This window comes from Homalodisca vitripennis, chromosome 1 (genome assembly GCF_021130785.1).
Source record: "Homalodisca vitripennis isolate AUS2020 chromosome 1, UT_GWSS_2.1, whole genome shotgun sequence".
Taxonomy (NCBI): domain Eukaryota; kingdom Metazoa; phylum Arthropoda; class Insecta; order Hemiptera; family Cicadellidae; genus Homalodisca; species Homalodisca vitripennis.
Window position 1 is genome coordinate 91,492,386 of NC_060207.1, and position 19,757 is coordinate 91,512,142.

General features: G+C 33.5%; 1 protein-coding gene across 2 annotated transcripts in view; it reads left to right on the forward strand.

Moving 5' to 3' along the window:
* The window catches only part of LOC124366587 (UDP-N-acetylglucosamine--peptide N-acetylglucosaminyltransferase 110 kDa subunit), a 207,991-nt gene that overhangs the window by 175,550 nt on the left and 12,684 nt on the right, over window positions 1-19,757 (forward strand). For both annotated transcript variants that reach the window (XM_046823185.1, XM_046823193.1), the window contains 4 exons: window positions 235-630; window positions 6,402-6,683; window positions 10,759-10,998; window positions 12,715-12,840. In XM_046823185.1, the coding sequence (XP_046679141.1) occupies window positions 235-630; window positions 6,402-6,683; window positions 10,759-10,998; window positions 12,715-12,840 (1,044 nt within the window). The remainder of the gene's footprint in view (window positions 1-234; window positions 631-6,401; window positions 6,684-10,758; window positions 10,999-12,714; window positions 12,841-19,757) is intronic.

Below are 19,757 nucleotides of genomic sequence, written 5' to 3' on the forward strand. Positions count from 1 at the left end.
GGAGATTCAGGCAGACCTGTTGTTATGAAAACTCTTTTCTTTTGATCTAGGACTCAGATTTAATTTGTAAAATTGTACTCTACTATTTTTCAACCATTCATGTTTATTTATTAAAAGCAATTTCAATGCACAGTGAGCCATAGCATTACAAAAATAAAATAGTACTGTCTTGGTTATATTGTAAGATGAAATGAAAATTATAAGTTGACTACTACAAATTGTCTGTATTGTCAGGTGGTGGAAGCAGAGGAGTGCTACAACACGGCTCTCCGCCTATGTCCGTCACACGCAGACTCGCTAAACAATCTAGCAAACATCAAGCGAGAGCAGGGTTACATTGAGGAAGCCACCCGGCTGTACCTGAAGGCTTTGGAAGTGTTCCCAGAGTTTGCTGCTGCACACAGCAATCTGGCATCAGTGCTGCAGCAGCAAGGAAAGCTCAATGAAGCTCTCATGCACTATAAGGAAGCCATCCGCATTCAGCCAACATTTGCTGATGCCTACAGCAACATGGGAAACACACTCAAGGAGATGCAGGACATTCAGGGTGCTCTGCAATGCTACACAAGGGCTATACAAATTAATCCTGCTTTTGCAGATGCTCACAGTAACCTTGCTTCAATTCACAAGGTTAGAGGAAATCTACCATCTTAACATGACATTTAGACATTTTTAAAACTACTCATGTGTAGAAACTGAAAAATATTGTGTTTTCCCTTTTTATTTCTGGTGTATACAGAAAAAGTTTAGAAAATTAATTTTGCCTTATTTACAAAGTAACGATAACATATATTTATTGTTGTTTAATTTACAGTAAGTTAGTAGACACACGTTAATGGGAAGCTTATTGCTACCTATTCCTCTGTTATATTTTATCTTCTGTGTGATATATGTTGTGATAATATGAAATCAACAACATACTCTCATACTAGAACTCTTCTTATTCCTGCCTCAACTACTTTAAACAAATGTTACCTTATCTATATTTTACTATACTATATTTTATTGCAACTGCTTTATGTGTCCCCAAGTTTGAATGATTTTATGGCCTAACTGATAAAGCTATAAAAATCCAATCATATCGCTGCTTTTCTAGTCTAATTCCACTTTATACAAGTTTTTACTTCAAGTGCTAATGTTCGTATGGGAGTTGTAGAAGTATGAATTTTTTAAATATATTTTACTGTGCAACAATTAAAAATATTTAACCCTTTGAGTGCCACAGCATTTTTCCCAAGTCATACGCATAAATTGCCGGAGCTTTTCCTTCTGTTTTGCAATCGTGTGGGGAAAAAACTATATTAAAAAAACAATTCAATCGATTTGAATAATTTTTTTACAGTTTGTGAGTTATAAAACAAGGTATTTTTTCCATATAATATTTATTTACACAAAAAGAATATAGGTTATAACAAAAAACTAAAAAATGAAAAAAATACATTTCAAGTTTTAACCAAAAAATTATATATACAATATTTTTTTAAATTCTTTTTAGCTATACCATATGAAAGAGCATGAAAAACTGAACAAAAATCATGCATAATATGGTGTGTTACAGTAATATTTAACCAGATACTGCAATATATACAAAATACAACAAAAAGCAATTTTTGTTCAAGTTTGTCAAAAGTTTATTATAACTATTCTATTTCACTCAATGAAGTAAGACGACTGTAAAATATTAATTATATAAAAAGTATATAAAAATATATACACAGGCCTACAATATAACCTTATTTCACCTAAAATCAATAGTCTGATTGGAACTTGCGTTTTACTTCATCACCAATCCAACAATAAAATATACATCACTAAACAAATAAACACGAAAAAAGAAGTTTATAAATGCATTGTAAGTTTTACTGAACACAATTGCAGAATAGCAATAACAACAGTTTTCAGCATAAACACACGAAACTAGCACAATGTAAACACCCAACGAACCAAACTGTGTAGTTAATGGCAACAAGTAGCAGCTGACCAACTATTGCGTCATCTGTTTGTTTCTGATGGCAAATAACTACAAGGAGGTGGTGAACAATAAAAATGAATCGATTGTTTGAAACTTGTAGATTGCCGTGAAATAAGTTATTTGTCAAAACAAAAATGAATTATATGTGATATTAATTAAATACAAATCGTCTACTGGGTAGATGCCGGCAATTTATGCACATTTCACAACATCTACTATGTAGACGCTGCGGCACTCAAAGGGTTACGAATTTAACATGTACAAAAAAAAAAAATAGTTTTAAATTTTGTAATAGGTTGTTTTGCATATGTGGTATCGTAAAGTTCTTTTCTTGGCATCAATCTTTTCACAGCAGTCATGGCCAAAAGAGTGAGTTTTTGTATAGTTCTGTTTTGTTTGTTAAAGTGGGCAAGCTTTTAATTTATATAGGAAAACTCTTTTTTGGTTAAATCATTTTTAATTATTGAACTATTGGAAAAAACTAAACATACTAATTATTATATAAATTAATATTTTAGGTTAGTTTTTTTGTTTAATGACATAAAAAGATTATTTGACAATTCAATAATATGTACATTTACTTCTAGAAGTTTTTAGTAATGTGAAAGCATGCAAAATCAGTCTGTGATGCACAGTGTAATATCACACTTATAACCATTGATGCTTACAACCATTACAGTACCACTAATGGTCGTACATTCTTACCCAAACAATCGTTTTCATCATTATCAGAATTATTATCACTTTCTTCAAATGTACAAAATTCATCTAAAAATTCCTTTAAAAGGTTTTCTTACGTCACTCTATTTAGTTAATTGCACAAATGTATATTTCATAATCAATACTTACAATCCATAAATATATTCATAAACTATATAAAAATGAGCGAACTAAGAGAATACGTAAACAAAATATGAAATAGAGACTGATCATTCCTTTTACTATTTTACTGAAACAGATAACAAGTTACAATAAATCAGCAAGAAATGATAAATAAAAAGAAACTGAGTTGACTCGCAACTGCATTCTTTGACATACAATGAGCACTGTGTAAAACTGTTTCTACCATTCTCAGTTAAGTATCATTTGTGTTCCGTTTAGTTGTATAATTATAATTCTCCAAACAATACAGATATATTTGTTTAATTACAAAACAGGTTTCCAGTTCGATCAGGGTTACTGCTGGTGGCACGTCATGCTCTAAAGTAACGTGCGTGGTTACTGGTCAAATGGTTTAACATTAAAACCGGATGTAGTGTTGTAATAGAAAGAGAGAGTTGTGGTTTATTTTTTAAGGTTTAGATTTTACTATATTAAAATAGTAAATACTGTGATAAAATTGATCCCAACATTTTTTGCTGTATACAACAATTTATCGTATTTGTGACTTTAAAACTAAACTACTATACCGGATACTAAACATGTTTTTGTGGTTTTTATATGCAATAACACTACATTCAAAAGGGTAAATATACAAGTTTTGTTGTTGTATGAAATAAAAATAAAACATTCAGTAATATACAATATTTACAATTTAGATAGTTATTTGTTTGAAAAAGTAAAAAAAATAAAATACAGCACACAAGGGTATTGAGTCACGTTTCAACAAGGTAATTCTAAAAATAGTGTAGACGGGATTGTTGAAAGGGGAAACAAAGCCGTCATCTCTCTCTTGTCTCCTCTGCCCTGTTCCACTCAAAAACAAAATCCTCACTGGCATTTGTAAAACATTATTTGTTTGCCACACTTACAATTACACAAAACATTTTATTGTTTGTCACCAGGCCAGATGTTGGAGGTGTGGGTATCACAAAGTCAGGCATGACCGGTTTTTCTGTACTTCGCTAACCTAAATCCTAAATGTACTTCATGAATTATGTTTTACAGTTATTGTTTTTATTCTTTGTTATTTATTTATTAAATAAGGTTGCACAACATAAGGGATTGAATGGTTGTGACATGAGAACTGGGCTGGAATAGTGAGAAAACAATGAGGTGTAATCCCAACCATCCCACAAAGGGGACGAAAGGCTTGTTAGTCATGTGTGAAATACTTTTTGCTGCTATTGGACCGGAACAGGCCTACACACGTGAGCTGTCTGTCTCTCGATAATTCATTCACACAAGAGTAGACAAATATAACAGGCACACGTGGCAGCAATTGATCTCCCTTTTCTGAGGCTGAAATAGATTTGCATCGCTCAATTGTTATTTCTACTTTAACCCTTTGAGTGCCACAGCGTCGCTAATTTTGACGGTACGAAAAGTGCATAAAGTGCCAGCGTCGCCAATTTTGACGTTTCGTATTTCGATAATATTTTATATAGTACAAGATTATTTTGGCCAAATAATCAGACGGCTGAATTCAATAGGTTCCAAACTATCAATAAATACGAGTTTTATGTTGTTTCTCTACTATTGTATCTGTGAAACTTATGTTGTTTGGGTACTTATCAAGAAGCCACTATATTTGGACGAGTTTTCTTTATCGGGGACAAAATAAATTACAGTATTAGAAACAACTGACTTTATTTAACCTATTTTGGAATTTACAAGTTATTACGACAGTCAATTAAATCAAAAACTATAAGAACAACATTTCATTATTCGAAAATGTCAGGCCATTCGTGTGTCTATTTGGAGATAGGAAGTATGACTCATCGAGTATTTTTCGATTCATTATGGAAGAAGGAACGTATAATGAAGTTTATTTTGATCTCTGATAAGGAAAACTCGTCCAAAAATAGTGGGCTGTGATAAGAGTACCTGTACGATGATTCTGTCTTCCAGTCACGCGACGTAGCGGAGGAGTACCGTGTTGCGTAACGGCCTTTCTTGTTGTTTATGTGCCGATAACCAAGCATTTGAGTAAATACAAAATAAAATAGTAACTTATACAGTATTGTACTGTATTTCTTTACAAAAGTAATGTATGATTTGAGTTGTGTTCAAGTGAAAAACGTGAATTTTCAGTGTAAATATTATTAGGGTTATTATATAGAAAATGTAAACTTTTATGTAAATATGTTAGCAAGTATTTGTTCCTAAATTTACTATTCATATTTATTAGTGTTGTATTAATGTTTTATTAGATTTATTGGGAAAACTACATCATTACTAAGTACTGTAATTTCTAAACTCTGACAAATGAAGTACAGTTTATAAAATGTCGGTACCGGGCAGCATTTTGTTAATACATATAATGCCATGTTTTTAAAATTCTAGAATAAGATATTACCCATGGGTTTTATTTAGAATCATATGGCCTTTATCGTGGTGTAAATAACAAAATCTTAAAAATAACGTATACACACAAATTAGGTTGAAACTTAACTTTTTATACAAAAGTAAAAAACTTTTTTTATGAATACTGAAATTTTTATATTTTTATAAATCAAATTTTATTTGTAACAATATGTATCATATTCTGCATTTAATAAGAAGAAAAACAACAAGAAAATCATGGAAATCTGTTTGGTAGTTATTTTACAACAGCTTTTTTCCCAAAAGCTTACAAATATGCGAAAAACAGCGTGGCACTTTATGCATATGCCTTCGGAAAATACCCGTGGCACTCAAAGGGTTAATGTTTAAAACTTTTTAAAATTGTATGGAATGCAAAGTGCATTATAATGATCTATTCTTATTTTTTAAATAAATTTATTATAATACTAACTGGGAATTCTTATGTTAACACAAAAAATAATTTGTGTCCTTATTATCATTGTTTAATACAGATTTTAACATTTTAGCTCAAGGCCTTCTTCCACCATCATACTTTATTTTCAAAATACCTCTCTTATAGTACCATTTCCTTTACAAGTGTTCTTTGGCCTACTTATTGGTCTTTTATCTAGTTCAGCATTATATTTGCACATTTTGTGTAAAAATAATAATCCAAAAGTGATGTTAATATATTATTTACTCCTTAGTTCACTTACATATTTTATTCTCATCAAATAAGCAAATAAAGTTAAAATCTTCTATTTTTGTGTGTATTAGTTTACATATTTTTACTATGTTTTATGCATATATATATATATATATATATATATATATATTTAGTTAAATAAAAAAGAAATCTGAAAACTAATAGCAATTATAATTTTGATGGCAAAAATTGTCAAATATAGCATGCAATACTTGTTTAAGAATTATTTTTTTAGAAAATAATAACATTTCATGTAGAAAATTAAACACAAAAATATAAGTATTTCGTACAATTAATTATAAAATGTTTTGTAATGTGTAGAATCAAATTGAAGTTACAAGTCATAATTCCAAAATATGCATGTAAAAAAGGTGTCGATATATGTTTGTTATAGTTATGAAATTACTAACAAATAATAATTTTTACAATGTGAAAAGATATAGAACACATAGTATGTGTATAAGTAGTCTTTCTTGACATTTATGAATGGCATTGCAGGACTCGGGGAATATCCCGGAAGCTATACAGTCATACCGTACAGCTCTGAAGCTAAAACCAGACTTCCCGGATGCATACTGTAACCTGGCACATTGTTTACAAATCGTGTGTGACTGGACAGACTACGACGCTCGCATGAAGAAGCTGGTCAGCATCGTGGCCGAACAGCTGGACAAGAACCGACTGCCAAGTGTCCATCCCCATCACTCTATGCTGTATCCTCTGAGTCATGAGTTCCGTAAAGCTATTGCTGAGCGACACGCATATCTCTGTCTCGAGAAGGTAAGCTCTCGCATGTCTAGAGTATTTGTCCTCAAAGATAAAACAGGTTGCAATTTTCTGTTACATGCAAATAACAAGTTATAAGTTATAAAAAAATTGTCAACAATGGTGAAGTTATCCAAAATGTCCAATGAATCTGTATTAGTCCAATTAGTCTTGAGCAACAGTCAGACAGCACGTGTGCAGGTGTACCATTAATCCTTATTTCACTTAGAGGATATTTCTTTTATTTTTATATGTAGATTCTTTAACTAGTTACTTTCTGTAGAACATTTAGTAAATCAACTTATTGAAAGGAAGAAAAAATATTATAATAAGTTTTGTGTAAAACAACTAATTAAATGTTCAAAAATTAGTATTTGGTTAAAATACATAAACAAATGAAAAAAAATTTAAAAATAAATTCGGCAAAACTATATTTATTGCATGCAAACAAATTTCGTAGCAAATGTTCAAGTAACAACAATGAGCTAGTAATTTTAGCTGTCAAATTTAACAATCAAAACAACATTTATAACTTGATTGGTGTTTTTAAGTGATTGATTATGCTCAACTAAACCTTCACTACTTGGTTATTATTAATTGTAATGAAATAAACTTTGTATCAAAATATTCATCTAAAATTAATCCACATTTTCGAATTAAGATTTTATTGTTATTAGATTTTCATAAAATTTTCCATTTTTGAGTTATTACAGTTTGACAGTTTTTATGGCCACCATTTTAAAACCTGGAATAATATTTTTATGACCTAAAATTAGTGCAAAGTTTGAAATGTATACCTTTATTTATTTAAATATAATAATTGCTGTTTACCTAAAAAACACAATAGGCAGATAGAAGCCAAACTAAACAAGAGAGGCCAATACTTTATATGACATTTCTTACTTATTCTAACATGACAAATTAAATTGATGAAGTAATTTATTGAAGCCTATGCTATATTAACTGTGGGAATGCCATAGTACACATGCTGTGTTGTTGGACTATTAATTTCAGAACACACAGTATAGAGCCACAGTGAAGGTCTTGACTACATGTATTATATAGCTAGACATTTTTTATGGAGAAAAGAACCTAAGTCTCTGTACTTGGTCCTGAGATACCTTTGTGCGTTCCCTATTTAATATTTTAGATCTTCAAAAAGTGAGGATTTTGTAGGAACTTGTGAAATTTGAGGGTTCCTGCTCTCTGATGTCCTTCGGGCTCAGGAAATAAGTTCTTGGGAAGATTTTCCTGGTTTTGCAAATTGCAGGCAGTTTAGCCATATGTGTTCCATTGATTCTTCTGTCTCGACCTTTTGCATATGGAAAGATAAACATGTTTGATTGCCTGAGGCCTTTCTCCTCAAATCTCGGATTTAATCTTCATTTCCCAAACATATACTAGAGCTTTACTGTAGAAGGAAGCTATTTCACAACCTGGCTCTGGTCCAATTAAAAGGCTTTTCGAGCTAATGTTGGCAAGAGCATCTGCTATTTCATTCCCAGGAATGATTTTATGGCCCGGCACCTAGCCATGAACAACTTTTTTCCTCTTTGTAATTTTCTTTAGTGCATTCTTGCATTTCCATACTACCTTTGAGTTAAAGAATCAGGTGTTAAGCTCCTCTAATGCTGCCTGACTGTCTGAAAGTATTAAATATTCTGCACCTTTAGGCCTCCTTTGTGTGAGCCTCCTGGTGCAATTGCCATGACAGCTTGGGACTCTGACGTATTTCCGTAAGGCTAATATTGCTCCTGGACCATTTACTCCAAACCCTGCCTTGGAGTCTAGGCATTTAAGCTATCAGTGTAAAACTCCAGAACACAGTAGAGTAAGCCTCCTTTGTATTCAATATCTCTATTTTCTATTTATGTGAAATATGGTTTATCAAAGGAGTAATTCTTTACCAAGCACTCAGACACGTAAGTTATCATTTCGCCTTCAGGATATTTCTGTATTATTGCCATGTGTGCTTTTGAAGAGGTAGGCTTAAACACCTTTCTACTCAACAGCTTCATAGCACCTAATGCGGCTGTCTTCTTCACGTCCTGCCCCAGAGGAGTGTATCCCAGTACCGCTTCCAGTGCCACAGTTGGACAGGAGCTCATTGACCCAGTAATGCTTATGTATGCATACCTTTGGAAACTCCTTAGCCTCTTGGATGTTGTATTTTATTCTACTTTCGGCCACCACACAAGGGCTGCATATGTGACCATTAGTTTTATTATAATTACAGCTTCATAGTTCTCATATATTATCTTGGGTTTTAGTCCCCATTTATATCTTTTTCAAGCACCAAGAGCCTTTCTTACTTTGGTTAAAATGTTTTCAATATGAGAATTCCATATGAACCTTTTATCTATGACTACTCCTAAATGCTTGACCACTTCGGAACACATTATTTTAGTTCACTCCAGAAATGTTTGATATAGTTCAAACTGCCTTTTTCTGTTGAAGCTTATTATACATGTTTTAGATGGATTAATCCTCTGATCCTCCCCACGACACCAGTTGCTTACAAAGTTGAGGCCTTCTTAAGTGAGCCTTGACCATAAGTACTAGGTCGTCAGCATAACTTTGCAATTTTATACCACTTTCTTCTGCTTTATTGAAGAGATAATTCTTTGATAATGTTTATAAAAGAGGAGACAGTACCTTTCCCTGGGGACACCCTATCTGGACCATGCTTTGGCAAATTCGTCTCCAAGCTTTGCTCTTACTTGACGACTTTTAAAGAGGGGCTACTATCCACTTGACAGCATCTGAGGGAACTCCAATTCTTTCCTGTGCTGTCTCCATGGATTTGTATGCTACTCTTTCAAAAGCTCCTTCAATGTCCATAAAGACACTAACTAGGGCTTCCTTTTCCTTGAATGTGTCTTCCACTTCCTCCAGTAAGCTGTGGAGTGAGGTAGTGGTTGAATTATTTTCAACACATGCATGTTGATGTAGACTCAGTGGGCATAACAACAAGGTTTTATCCCTTATGTGTCTATTTTTTATATTTTCACCATGATTGAGGTTATGCTGATTGGCCTGTATGACCTAGACACCATCAATGCCATCTACCAGTTCTCAGTTAAGCTACCATTTACCTTTAACAGTGACCCCAGAGGGTTTGAATGGTTTATTTGAAGTTTGATGGATCCTGGCAGTCTCTAGTAAACAGTTATATTTTTACAGAAGTTTCTCCAGGTTCTTCTTTTGTTTTTTCTAATTTATTTCTTATCAAGGTATTTTTATATAGATAGCTTGTCCTTCTTACCCATTTAAAGAGTTTTCTCATTTTATTTATTTTTTTATTTCTAACCGTGCCCATCAAGGTATGTCATTCTGAAGGTTATTGCTTCTAAGGGGGCAGTTTTTTAAACCATTTGGGCTAACCTTTCCAGGTTAATCTTCTTTTTTTATAGAGATCTACATCTAGTAACTCTTCTGCTAGGGACTTCCCGTATCCCCTCCATTTAGATTTACAGATCCTTATATGTCACATTTGTCTCACCCCTACCTCTAGGGCAAACCTAACAAAACAATAGTCCGACAATAAGGCCTCCTGTGTGACATGCTTCCTAAGTTTATATATATGTTAAGAATAGTTGATATGTTCACACTATAGGAAAATGATCAATCAGTAGATGAAAACTCTTCATTTTGAGTATGATAGGGTACACAGTATCTCAATGTCTGCTTTTTTTGACTTGATACTAAAATAACTGCAAAGATAATGGTTTATAAAAAAATAAAATTGAAAACATAAAATATGAATGGAAATTTCTAAAATATTACTAAAGTATTGATAGATAGATACATTACAACTACATGAACTAAGAACTACATGTATTCAAGAATCGAAAATTGCTTGCTTTTTATTTTTCCGGTAAGTTAGACACAGATTAGTTAGCTCAACATTTGTTTCAAAGAATTTTTTAAAATTAAGTAATGTTGCTGTAATGGTGAAAATCTGAAGTCATAATTAATTTGCCAACAGAAATACTAGATTGTACTTTTAGTGAATTGACACAAAATTCAAATTTAAGTTAGTTAATATTTTATATTTAGGTTGTATTCTTACACATTATTACTGTTCCAGATACATGTTTTGCATAAACCACCATACAAGTACCCGAAAGAGATGGGTGTACGCCTGCGGATCGGTTATGTCTCATCTGACTTCGGAAACCATCCTACCTCCCATCTGATGCAGAGCATCCCCGGCCTCCACGACAGGAGCAGAGTGGAAATCTTTTGCTATGCTCTCAGTGCTGATGATGGGACCACCTTCCGCACCAAGATTGCAAGAGAGTCTGAACACTTCATTGACCTTTCACAGGTGTGGTTTCCCATACTAGAATTATAAGTAGAGTGGATTCACAATTTTTGTAGCCATACATTACATCACAGGACACACGCTTTGCCCAGTAGCAGAATTAAACTGATACCCTACAACATTCTGTTCAACTACAAATCTACCACTGAACCGTTCCCGCAGATTTTAAATGATCTAAAAATATGCCCACATTTTTCTCTTAACCCTTCTATAGGAATATGTCTCTCTCCTAAAGGTCTGTGATGGAGTTAATATTATTTAAATTAGTTAGCCAGTTAATTTATTGACATCAAATCTTTATTTGTATTTTGGTATGAAAATAATAGCATTACAGAACAAAAAGAATAGGTGTAAAACTGTAAAATCATGTTAGTCTGTAGTTAGAGAAAGTTGCTAATAAGGTTCAAAACAAAATAATACACTTCTATTGATGGAGAAAGATACAAAGGGTTTCATACATATTTCAAAGTGGGCACAGGAAGCCACACCCTCCCTCCTACATTTAGGCCTGACAACACCTTTAACTTTAATGGAGCCCATCCACTCCAACAGTCATCCTCCATAGTAACCCAGGCCTATTTACTCTATATCTCTACATTTTTGGCTAGTGATTTCCCATTCCTGGACATCCATTGAGTTGCCCAGATGTAAGTGACACAAGTTTTTGCTGTACCTAATACATATATAGGTTCTACTGGCAGGTATAAGTCAGTCAGACATGAACCTTCCTGGGGATAATTGATCAGATTATCAGAAAAAGATTGTCATGACATGGAGGTGACTAAACAGAATATGTTGTCAAAGTACCAAAGGGGATTTGCAGTGTTCGACCAATGGAGGGTTAAGGGAAGAAATCAAGCATAATATTAATTTTCCTTTCTTCATTGCAGTTGATACTTGAACTGGATGTCTTTCAAACACGATTAAAATTATGTTTATATATATATATTTGATTTTTTTTTTCAATAAACATTGAATCACAAAAAGTACTTGCTCTGCTGTTCGAGTCCCGGCCGTTCGTCCGTGTTGTATAAATATTATATTGCTCAGTGTTGTTGTTTTACAGTAAAATCAGTATTTAAATTAGATTTGGATAAATATTGTACTGTACGTGAAACAAAGTTTATTGGATCTATTTTATTTGAATTATTATCAGTAAATGAAAGTAAAACGTGAATAGTTGAAAGTGAAAAATATAACTAATATTATATTATCATAGAAGTATTCATGTGACATTTCAGATCCCTTGTACTGGGAAAGCGGCAGGAGCCCAAAAACTAACATTGTATTATCATAGAAGTAATATTCTTATAAACTTATCTCAAGTGATATTTCAGATCCCTTGTACTGGGAAAGCGGCAGGAGCCAAAATGTAACATTATATTATCATAGAAGTAATATTCTTATAAACTTATCTCAAGTGATATTTCAGATCCCTTGTAATGGGAAAGCGGCAGGAGCCCAAAAACTAACATTATATTATCATAGAAGTAATATTCTTATAAAGTTATCTCAAGTGATATTTCAGATCCCTTGTACTGGGAAAGCGGCAGGAGCCCAAAAACTAACATTGTATTATCATAGAAGTAATATTCTTATAAACTTATCTCAAGTGATATTTTAGATCCCTTGTAATGGGAAAGCGGCAGGAGCCAAAATGTAACATTATATTATCATAGAAGTAATATTCTTATAAACTTATCTCAAGTGATATTTCAGATCCCTTGTAATGGGAAAGCGGCAGATCGTATTAACAGTGATGGCATACATATTCTTGTTAATATGAATGGGTACACGAAAGGAGCCAGAAACGAAATATTTGCCCTGCGACCAGCTCCTGTTCAAGTAAGTATAAAAGGAGATTTCACTGTGTAAAAATGTATGGATTTTTAAGAATGAACTAATAGACTACATATCATATAAGTAATTCTTTAGAGTAAATACAACACAACTGTCAGTATTATATGAAATTAATTGATTTTTGTTATGTTTATGGCATTTTAGTGTGGTACAGAAGGATTTACAATGAATATCATTCTACAATATCCCGTTGACAACTTGTAATCAACTGAACAAGACCCTATGATATGAGTATTCTGAAAGTAAGGATTGTTGACTTAAATTGAAATTAGAAGTTACCCGCGGCTTTGCACGCAATTTCGTAGGCTTTGCACGTGTATGAGCACATCTTTTTTCGAGTGAATTATATTTCCGATACCAATGTTGAGTTTGCTCTCTTGCTACAATCAAGGAAATATGTCAATAAGTGTATATTTATGGCTATTGCTATTTATTCCAATCTTAGTTGATTTTGCCTTGTTTCTCCGATCAAGAATATAATTATATGTACATATAGAGGTCTGAGAAGCCTACTTTTGCTAAAAGAGGACTAAGATGGGTATTATAAAAGTCTTTAAATTTATAATAAAAGTTAGATAGTAACGTTGACTTAAATATCTGCTTTAGAGTACTGACCAAGTACTGCATACTTAATATTTACTAAAACTACAATTAAAAGTATATATTTACTTAAACTTTTAATTTTCTTATCTGGATATTTTCTTACTCTGTGCTAAACAGCACTTACAGAAAAAGTTGAAATAAAAAGTGTTGTTTCTATTAAGCTTAGAGACCAGTATGTGATTTTTTACAACTTTAGGGACCAGTAGAGTGTAGGGAGTTTCAAAATAGGAATTGGTCTATATGTTTACCATGGCCTAGAATTTCCATGTACATTTTCAGTACTGTTCGTCGATTAGTTTTTATGTGATTGACACACACACACACACACAAACACACAGACAGACACCGTCAGATAGTTACCTGCGGCATTGCACCTAATGAAGAGTAGCTTCGTGGGCATATTACTTTCAAATGGCATTCTAAACATTCCTGAGATAAGTGATAGTCACTGAGAGATATCCAATCTCCTGATACATTTTAGATTTAAGTTTAAAAAGGAGTGTTTTGAGGCTATGAAATTGGAGAGTGAAAAAGTTTTTATCAGTACCTGTGAAACAAATAGAATTTCTCTTCAATATCCAATAATTTTCGATTGAATAGCTACAATGATTTCAGTAACAATTGAATTGTTTCAGGCCATTGTAAAGGAATTCTACAGTCAAAGTCTTAAGTTTTTCAGCTAACGCACTTATGATGTAATAAGTGGTAGGGCTATATGTAGTCTTGAAATGTAGGTAGGCATATTTTGGGTACATTTTATTACAGTTCCAGAGTTAAGAGGTTCAGATGTTAAATGAAATCACAAGTGGTTTTCAGGTATAGAATACATACATAATATATAGAATATATAGAAAATATACATAAACACATGGGTCTGAGAAGTCTACTTCAATTATAAATCATCTACTTTTGGCCATTGTAATTTACTTCCAGTCTAAGGCATATCCAGTGCCATAGTTAAGTTTGCTTTATTGCCCCGATCGAGTAATTATATACATACACGGTTTTAAGAAGCCTATTTCTGTCAAAAGAAAACAAATAGGTTTTATAATGGTCATAAAATTTGTAGTGAGTGATAGACAGTAAATTTGTATTTGATATCTGCATTATACCACTGACCAAGTACTGCATAATTAATGTTTGCTAAAATGTATGTTTAAAAGTATATTTTTACTAAAACTTATAATTTTATCATCTGGAGAAAACTTTGAATGAATAAGCTTACTCTATGGTTTGAAGATTATAAATAAACACAAATTTAATACTGGAACTAAATTAATTAAACATATGATAGTTTTGTCATAATGCAATGTTTATATAGAACAGTTGATTACTTTTAACATGCTCTTTCAATTAATCAACCCTCCGAGTGGTGAAAGACGCTGCAGCGTCTATTTATTTTCTATTACCAGTGGCAAAGACGCTGCAGCGTCTATTTACGTAAGCCTTTTTTGTTAAGCGGTTTATAAAAACATTCCGCGACGTATCCGCGCTGAAGTGGTATGGATAGAAAGAACAGATTCCAATGTTTAATTTCATATAGTATTTTATTGTACTGGCTATACGTTTTGTTTACTGTATGCCGATTTTAAACGCCCTTGGCCAGTCGCGGTAATAGAACAGTCGCGGCTGGATGCAAAGAAAGACTATGTGTTGTCCTCCTCGGTAGACTAATGGATATTGTCTCGGCTCTCTAACTGAGAGATTACGGGTTCAAATCCCGGGGAGGGCCCATCAGGAATAAACATAAAATAGCCAGTGTTCAATGAAGCCGTCATAGCTTAAAGCTGAGGCTTAAAAAAAAAAGAACAAAAAAGAAAAAAAGACTATGTGCTTTATGTGGACCCACAAAAAAAGAGGTAAAAGCCACTTTCGGTGTCCAGCCTGCAATTGTGGAGTTCACAGAGAGTGCTTTCCTTACTTGGAACATTATTGGAGGCCTCTAAGGCCTGGAAGAAAGAGGAGGAAAGAAGATGCCTCAGATACAGACTAAAATGTCAAAAAAACTGGTGTGCATAGTTGTTTTTATGTAATTAGTGTTAGTGTGTTTTTTTAGTTCATTCAAACTGTGTGTTTTTCAAATTGAAATTAAATTTAGAACAAAACTGCTATCATGAATAGTTTATTTTGCTATTTTTTAATTTCATAATTGAAGCCAAAAATAAAAATAAAAATTTTCAAAAAAATATTTTGGTTTTTCAACTCATCTACTTTTCAACTAAACTAAGGTAAGTAAACTATTTTAACATTGATACATTGTGTGTTTTGTGCAGTTTAATTTGATATATAACATGTCATAATTATATCATTTTTAGAGCTAAAAATATGTATATATTGATACAATACAAAATGTGAGAAAAAGTCCCGCCACTTGGAGAAAAAGTAGTTGCCACTGGGAGGGTTAATAACATTTGATTGTACCAATGCATTTCTTATTTTTACAACTTTAGAGGTCAGTGGAGCCGAGCTCTGAAGTCGGAAAAAAAATTCTTCCTTAGTAAGATTGCTATCAAACTGTTTCCTCCCTTGCCAGAATCAACAATGTAACCGTTTGTTGGGTTCCTGGTCATGAGGGGATTCTTGGGAACGAAAGAGCTGATGCTCTGGCCAACCAGGGCTCAGCGACAATTATGACGGGCCCTCAACCGTTCTGCGATGTTCCAAGGTGTGAATCCTCCAGGGTTGTCTCGAAATGGATTCGCGCGGAGCATGGGAGAAGGTGGAGGTTACATCCGGGTTTGAGAGTGAGTAGAATGGTATTACAGTCACCTTCCTCCAAGGTGGCTTCGGACCTTCTCTCATTAAACAGATCAATGTCTTCTAAGGTCATTGGTCTCATTACGAGGCAGGTCACCTGAGGAAGCATCTTCACAGAGTTGGTATCCTTCAGGAGGATCCGCTCTGTGGAAGGTGTAATGAGCAGGAGGAGACTGCTGAGCACCTGCTCTTTGATTGCCCTGCAATAGCAAGAGAGCGGTATGCCATCTTTGGTAGCTTGGACAGGGGTGGTGAATTTTCCCAGGAGGACTTGATAGGTTGTTTTCGGCGGTTTGTTGAACTGCTGAAGATATAGACTGGTGGGCCTCATGGTGTGTTTCCGGGGTGTGCAAAAAGCCCTTGAGGCTTAAGTGCATGGCAGTAGGCCGCCCCAAGGGGAAAAAGAAAAAGCTTCTAGGATATAAGATAAACCTATGTTCCAAATGTCATGTCTATATCTTTCGTGGTTTTTACTGGGCATTGATGAGTAAGTCAGGGCATCTCCTTTATATGTGTAGATATTGGTAGGCCTGAACACAGTATCTTGCATGCAGTGCCATCTTTTAACAACTTCAAAAGCCACTGCAGTTTTTATTTTGAATCATTAGTTGCAGTACACCAGTTGAGGTTATTGGTTTATTCCCTTAAAACCGTTTAGGTTTGACCCATGGATCTTTTCCTCACCTCAGTTCAAACAAGAATAAATGTAATGCTGAGCCAGCCTTAATGAATTCAAACAACAGGCTACAACAGTAGTTTCTCCTGTCAGTAGCATTATGGGGGTTGTGCCTTGTGTGTTAACGTATTATAATGAGTGAAGAAAATGTTTAACATTGCTGGTGAGACTTAAAAATGGCACGAGTGTGCATGTTAAAGTGGAGTTCCCAATACTCAGACTGACATTGTTGCTCAAGTGAATCAAAGACTGTGGTATAATTAGCAACTGATGATTGGTTATGATGAATTTCCTTCTGCTGCAAAAAATATATCTACAAGTTTGTCACAGAAAGTTTGGATTTCACAAATTGTGTGTTAGGTCGATTCCAAAAATATTGGAACAAATAACAGAGAATGTCCACTAGACAAGTATTTTTATATGGCCATTTACAAGCTGCAAATGATTTATTGCCACACATTATTGCAGGTGACAAAACATGTGTATCATATACTAACACAGGATCGAAACTATGAAGCTATGTTGATAAAGTTTAGTCAAAAAATATTACAATTATAATTATTTAGTCAAAACAACAGTTTTTGGATACAATACAATAGGATTAAAAGTACAAGAAATATTCCATGTCTCATTGATTCTGATGATCTATTGAGACTTGAGCTTGATATCTAGAGAACCCAGGCCATCTTGAGGCTCTTTATAAACCTCAAGATAGAGCAGAATTGTTTTGGTGTAGTATCCGAGCAATATATGAATATATTAAGCGAGTTGTACAATTGTTTATTGTATTCATAACTTAGCTTCCATGGATTTGTCCCTTGAATCAATTTTATAGCACTGAGGGCCGCCTTGTTTTTAAGTAAAGTTAGATGTGAGGTCCATACAAGGCTTCCAGAGCTGCTGTGGGACTGAAACGCACTATGGTGTCCAGCTATCGCTGTTTATCCACCATCTTTAGCCACTGAACAAGACAGTCGTACGCAAGTTTTATAAAGCCAGGCATCATAGGCTGAAATGGAGATTGACCACTGCTTGATACAGTTGCAAGTTCAATTGTAAGTATCAGGGCATCTTTTTATCAAACACTTTGCATGGATATTTAACTTCACTGGAGAAGGCTATATTATTACCCCTACGAACAGAGGCTATAAATTAAGCTTTCCTTGTCAGGTGAAAAGCTAAAGTGGTTTTTGAGCTTCCTGCATGAGTTTGATTAATACAACCTCATACCTACCCTTTGCTTTATAATTAAAAAGTTATCTACATAGCCCCAGGGTAAAACTTGACCAACAAAGATGGTGGAAGCAGATTGTGCCCCTGATGGAGAAGGGCTGAAAAGATACAGTGCCCCCCAGGAGACATGAAAGACTAGAAAAAATTCACTGCCCGCACACTTAAACCTGAGTGGACATTTTATATCTATATGCTTATTCCAATTAGAAGGTGAAGGCACAAGTGAGTGGAAGAACAATGGATCTTTCTTCGATCTTTTGATTCCTTGGAGCCAATTACATTACATTAATGGTTTCCGTGTTCTGTTTTCTCTAGAGGAAAACATTGTTTATAAACAAGTTTTAGTTGTACTGGCATTTGCAATATGCGCGTTCGCATTAAAGAAAAGAAGATAAGACAGAAAAATTTAGAAATCGAGATGTATTTATTTTACTCTAAGCTGAACTTTAGCACACTCAGATATATTATAGGTGATGTTCACTCTTTTTTTATATTTATGGTTGAATTGTAGGGTCGTTATCATCCAAAGTTGGTGGGACTAAGGCTTTTTGAAAAAGGCATACTGCCATAAACATAATATGAGAGATCACACTCTTGTTCCTAACAGAAGAGATTGCATGAAGACAGGTGCTTATTTTTTATTATTGTGATTTTCCTTCAATTAGATGTCTTTTGGAAAACACCCATGGTTAGTTTGAAAAATGTGCAAATAAAAATCTTTGTATAACAAACGTCATATTACAAGTGTAATAAATTTAATGTAAAATTTTATACTGTGCCAGAATTTATACATGAAGAAATTGCTAAATGTACTTAAGCATGTAAATTAAAATTTTGTTTATACTTCTAAGCAAAATATGTGTAATAAAAGAACAACATGTATAATAAAACTTCAATTTATTATAAGTGAGTGATTCTGTTTATGATTTAAAATTTTGTGTCAAGAAATGTTGCCAAGCTTAGTGCTAGGGACTTAAACATTTTAATTATGTTTTAAACAAAGTAGACAAAATACCAACAGTTAAGGTCACTTGAAGAAATATATGAAAATAGATAAGATGAGCTTCCAAGATTCTAATATTGTTAACGACAAAAATATTACCAATTCTGTAAGGTGTGGTATATTGTCATGATAGATGTAACCTCTTGTGTGTTAAACCTTGTTTCTCATTGGTATTGATATCTAAAAACTGAGCAATGGGATCAGCATACATGTGCTTTTGCTATTTATAGCCTTAGAATGTAATCAAATATATATATAATATGTATGTATATATATATATATATATAAAAACACACTAAATTTAACTTTGGTATGCAAGAAACATGCACACATTTATTTTTTAAAAAGTAACAATATTCTGATTCATGCACCAAAATTCTGCTACAGTCAGAAATACGGTCTAGTTTCTAGCAACAATCACAAAAGAAACTCACAAAAATTTACAATTAAATAACTTGTTGTTTTAAAATAGAATTAGACTAATAGCAAGTGGATTACAAAAACAAATCATTCTTACAATGTACTTCGTATAATCTGGAACATGGATAAACACACTCTGGATAATTGCATCTGTGGTGTATATGGATGTTTATAGTACTACTGTAGGTTATGTGGCTGGGCTATGCTGGC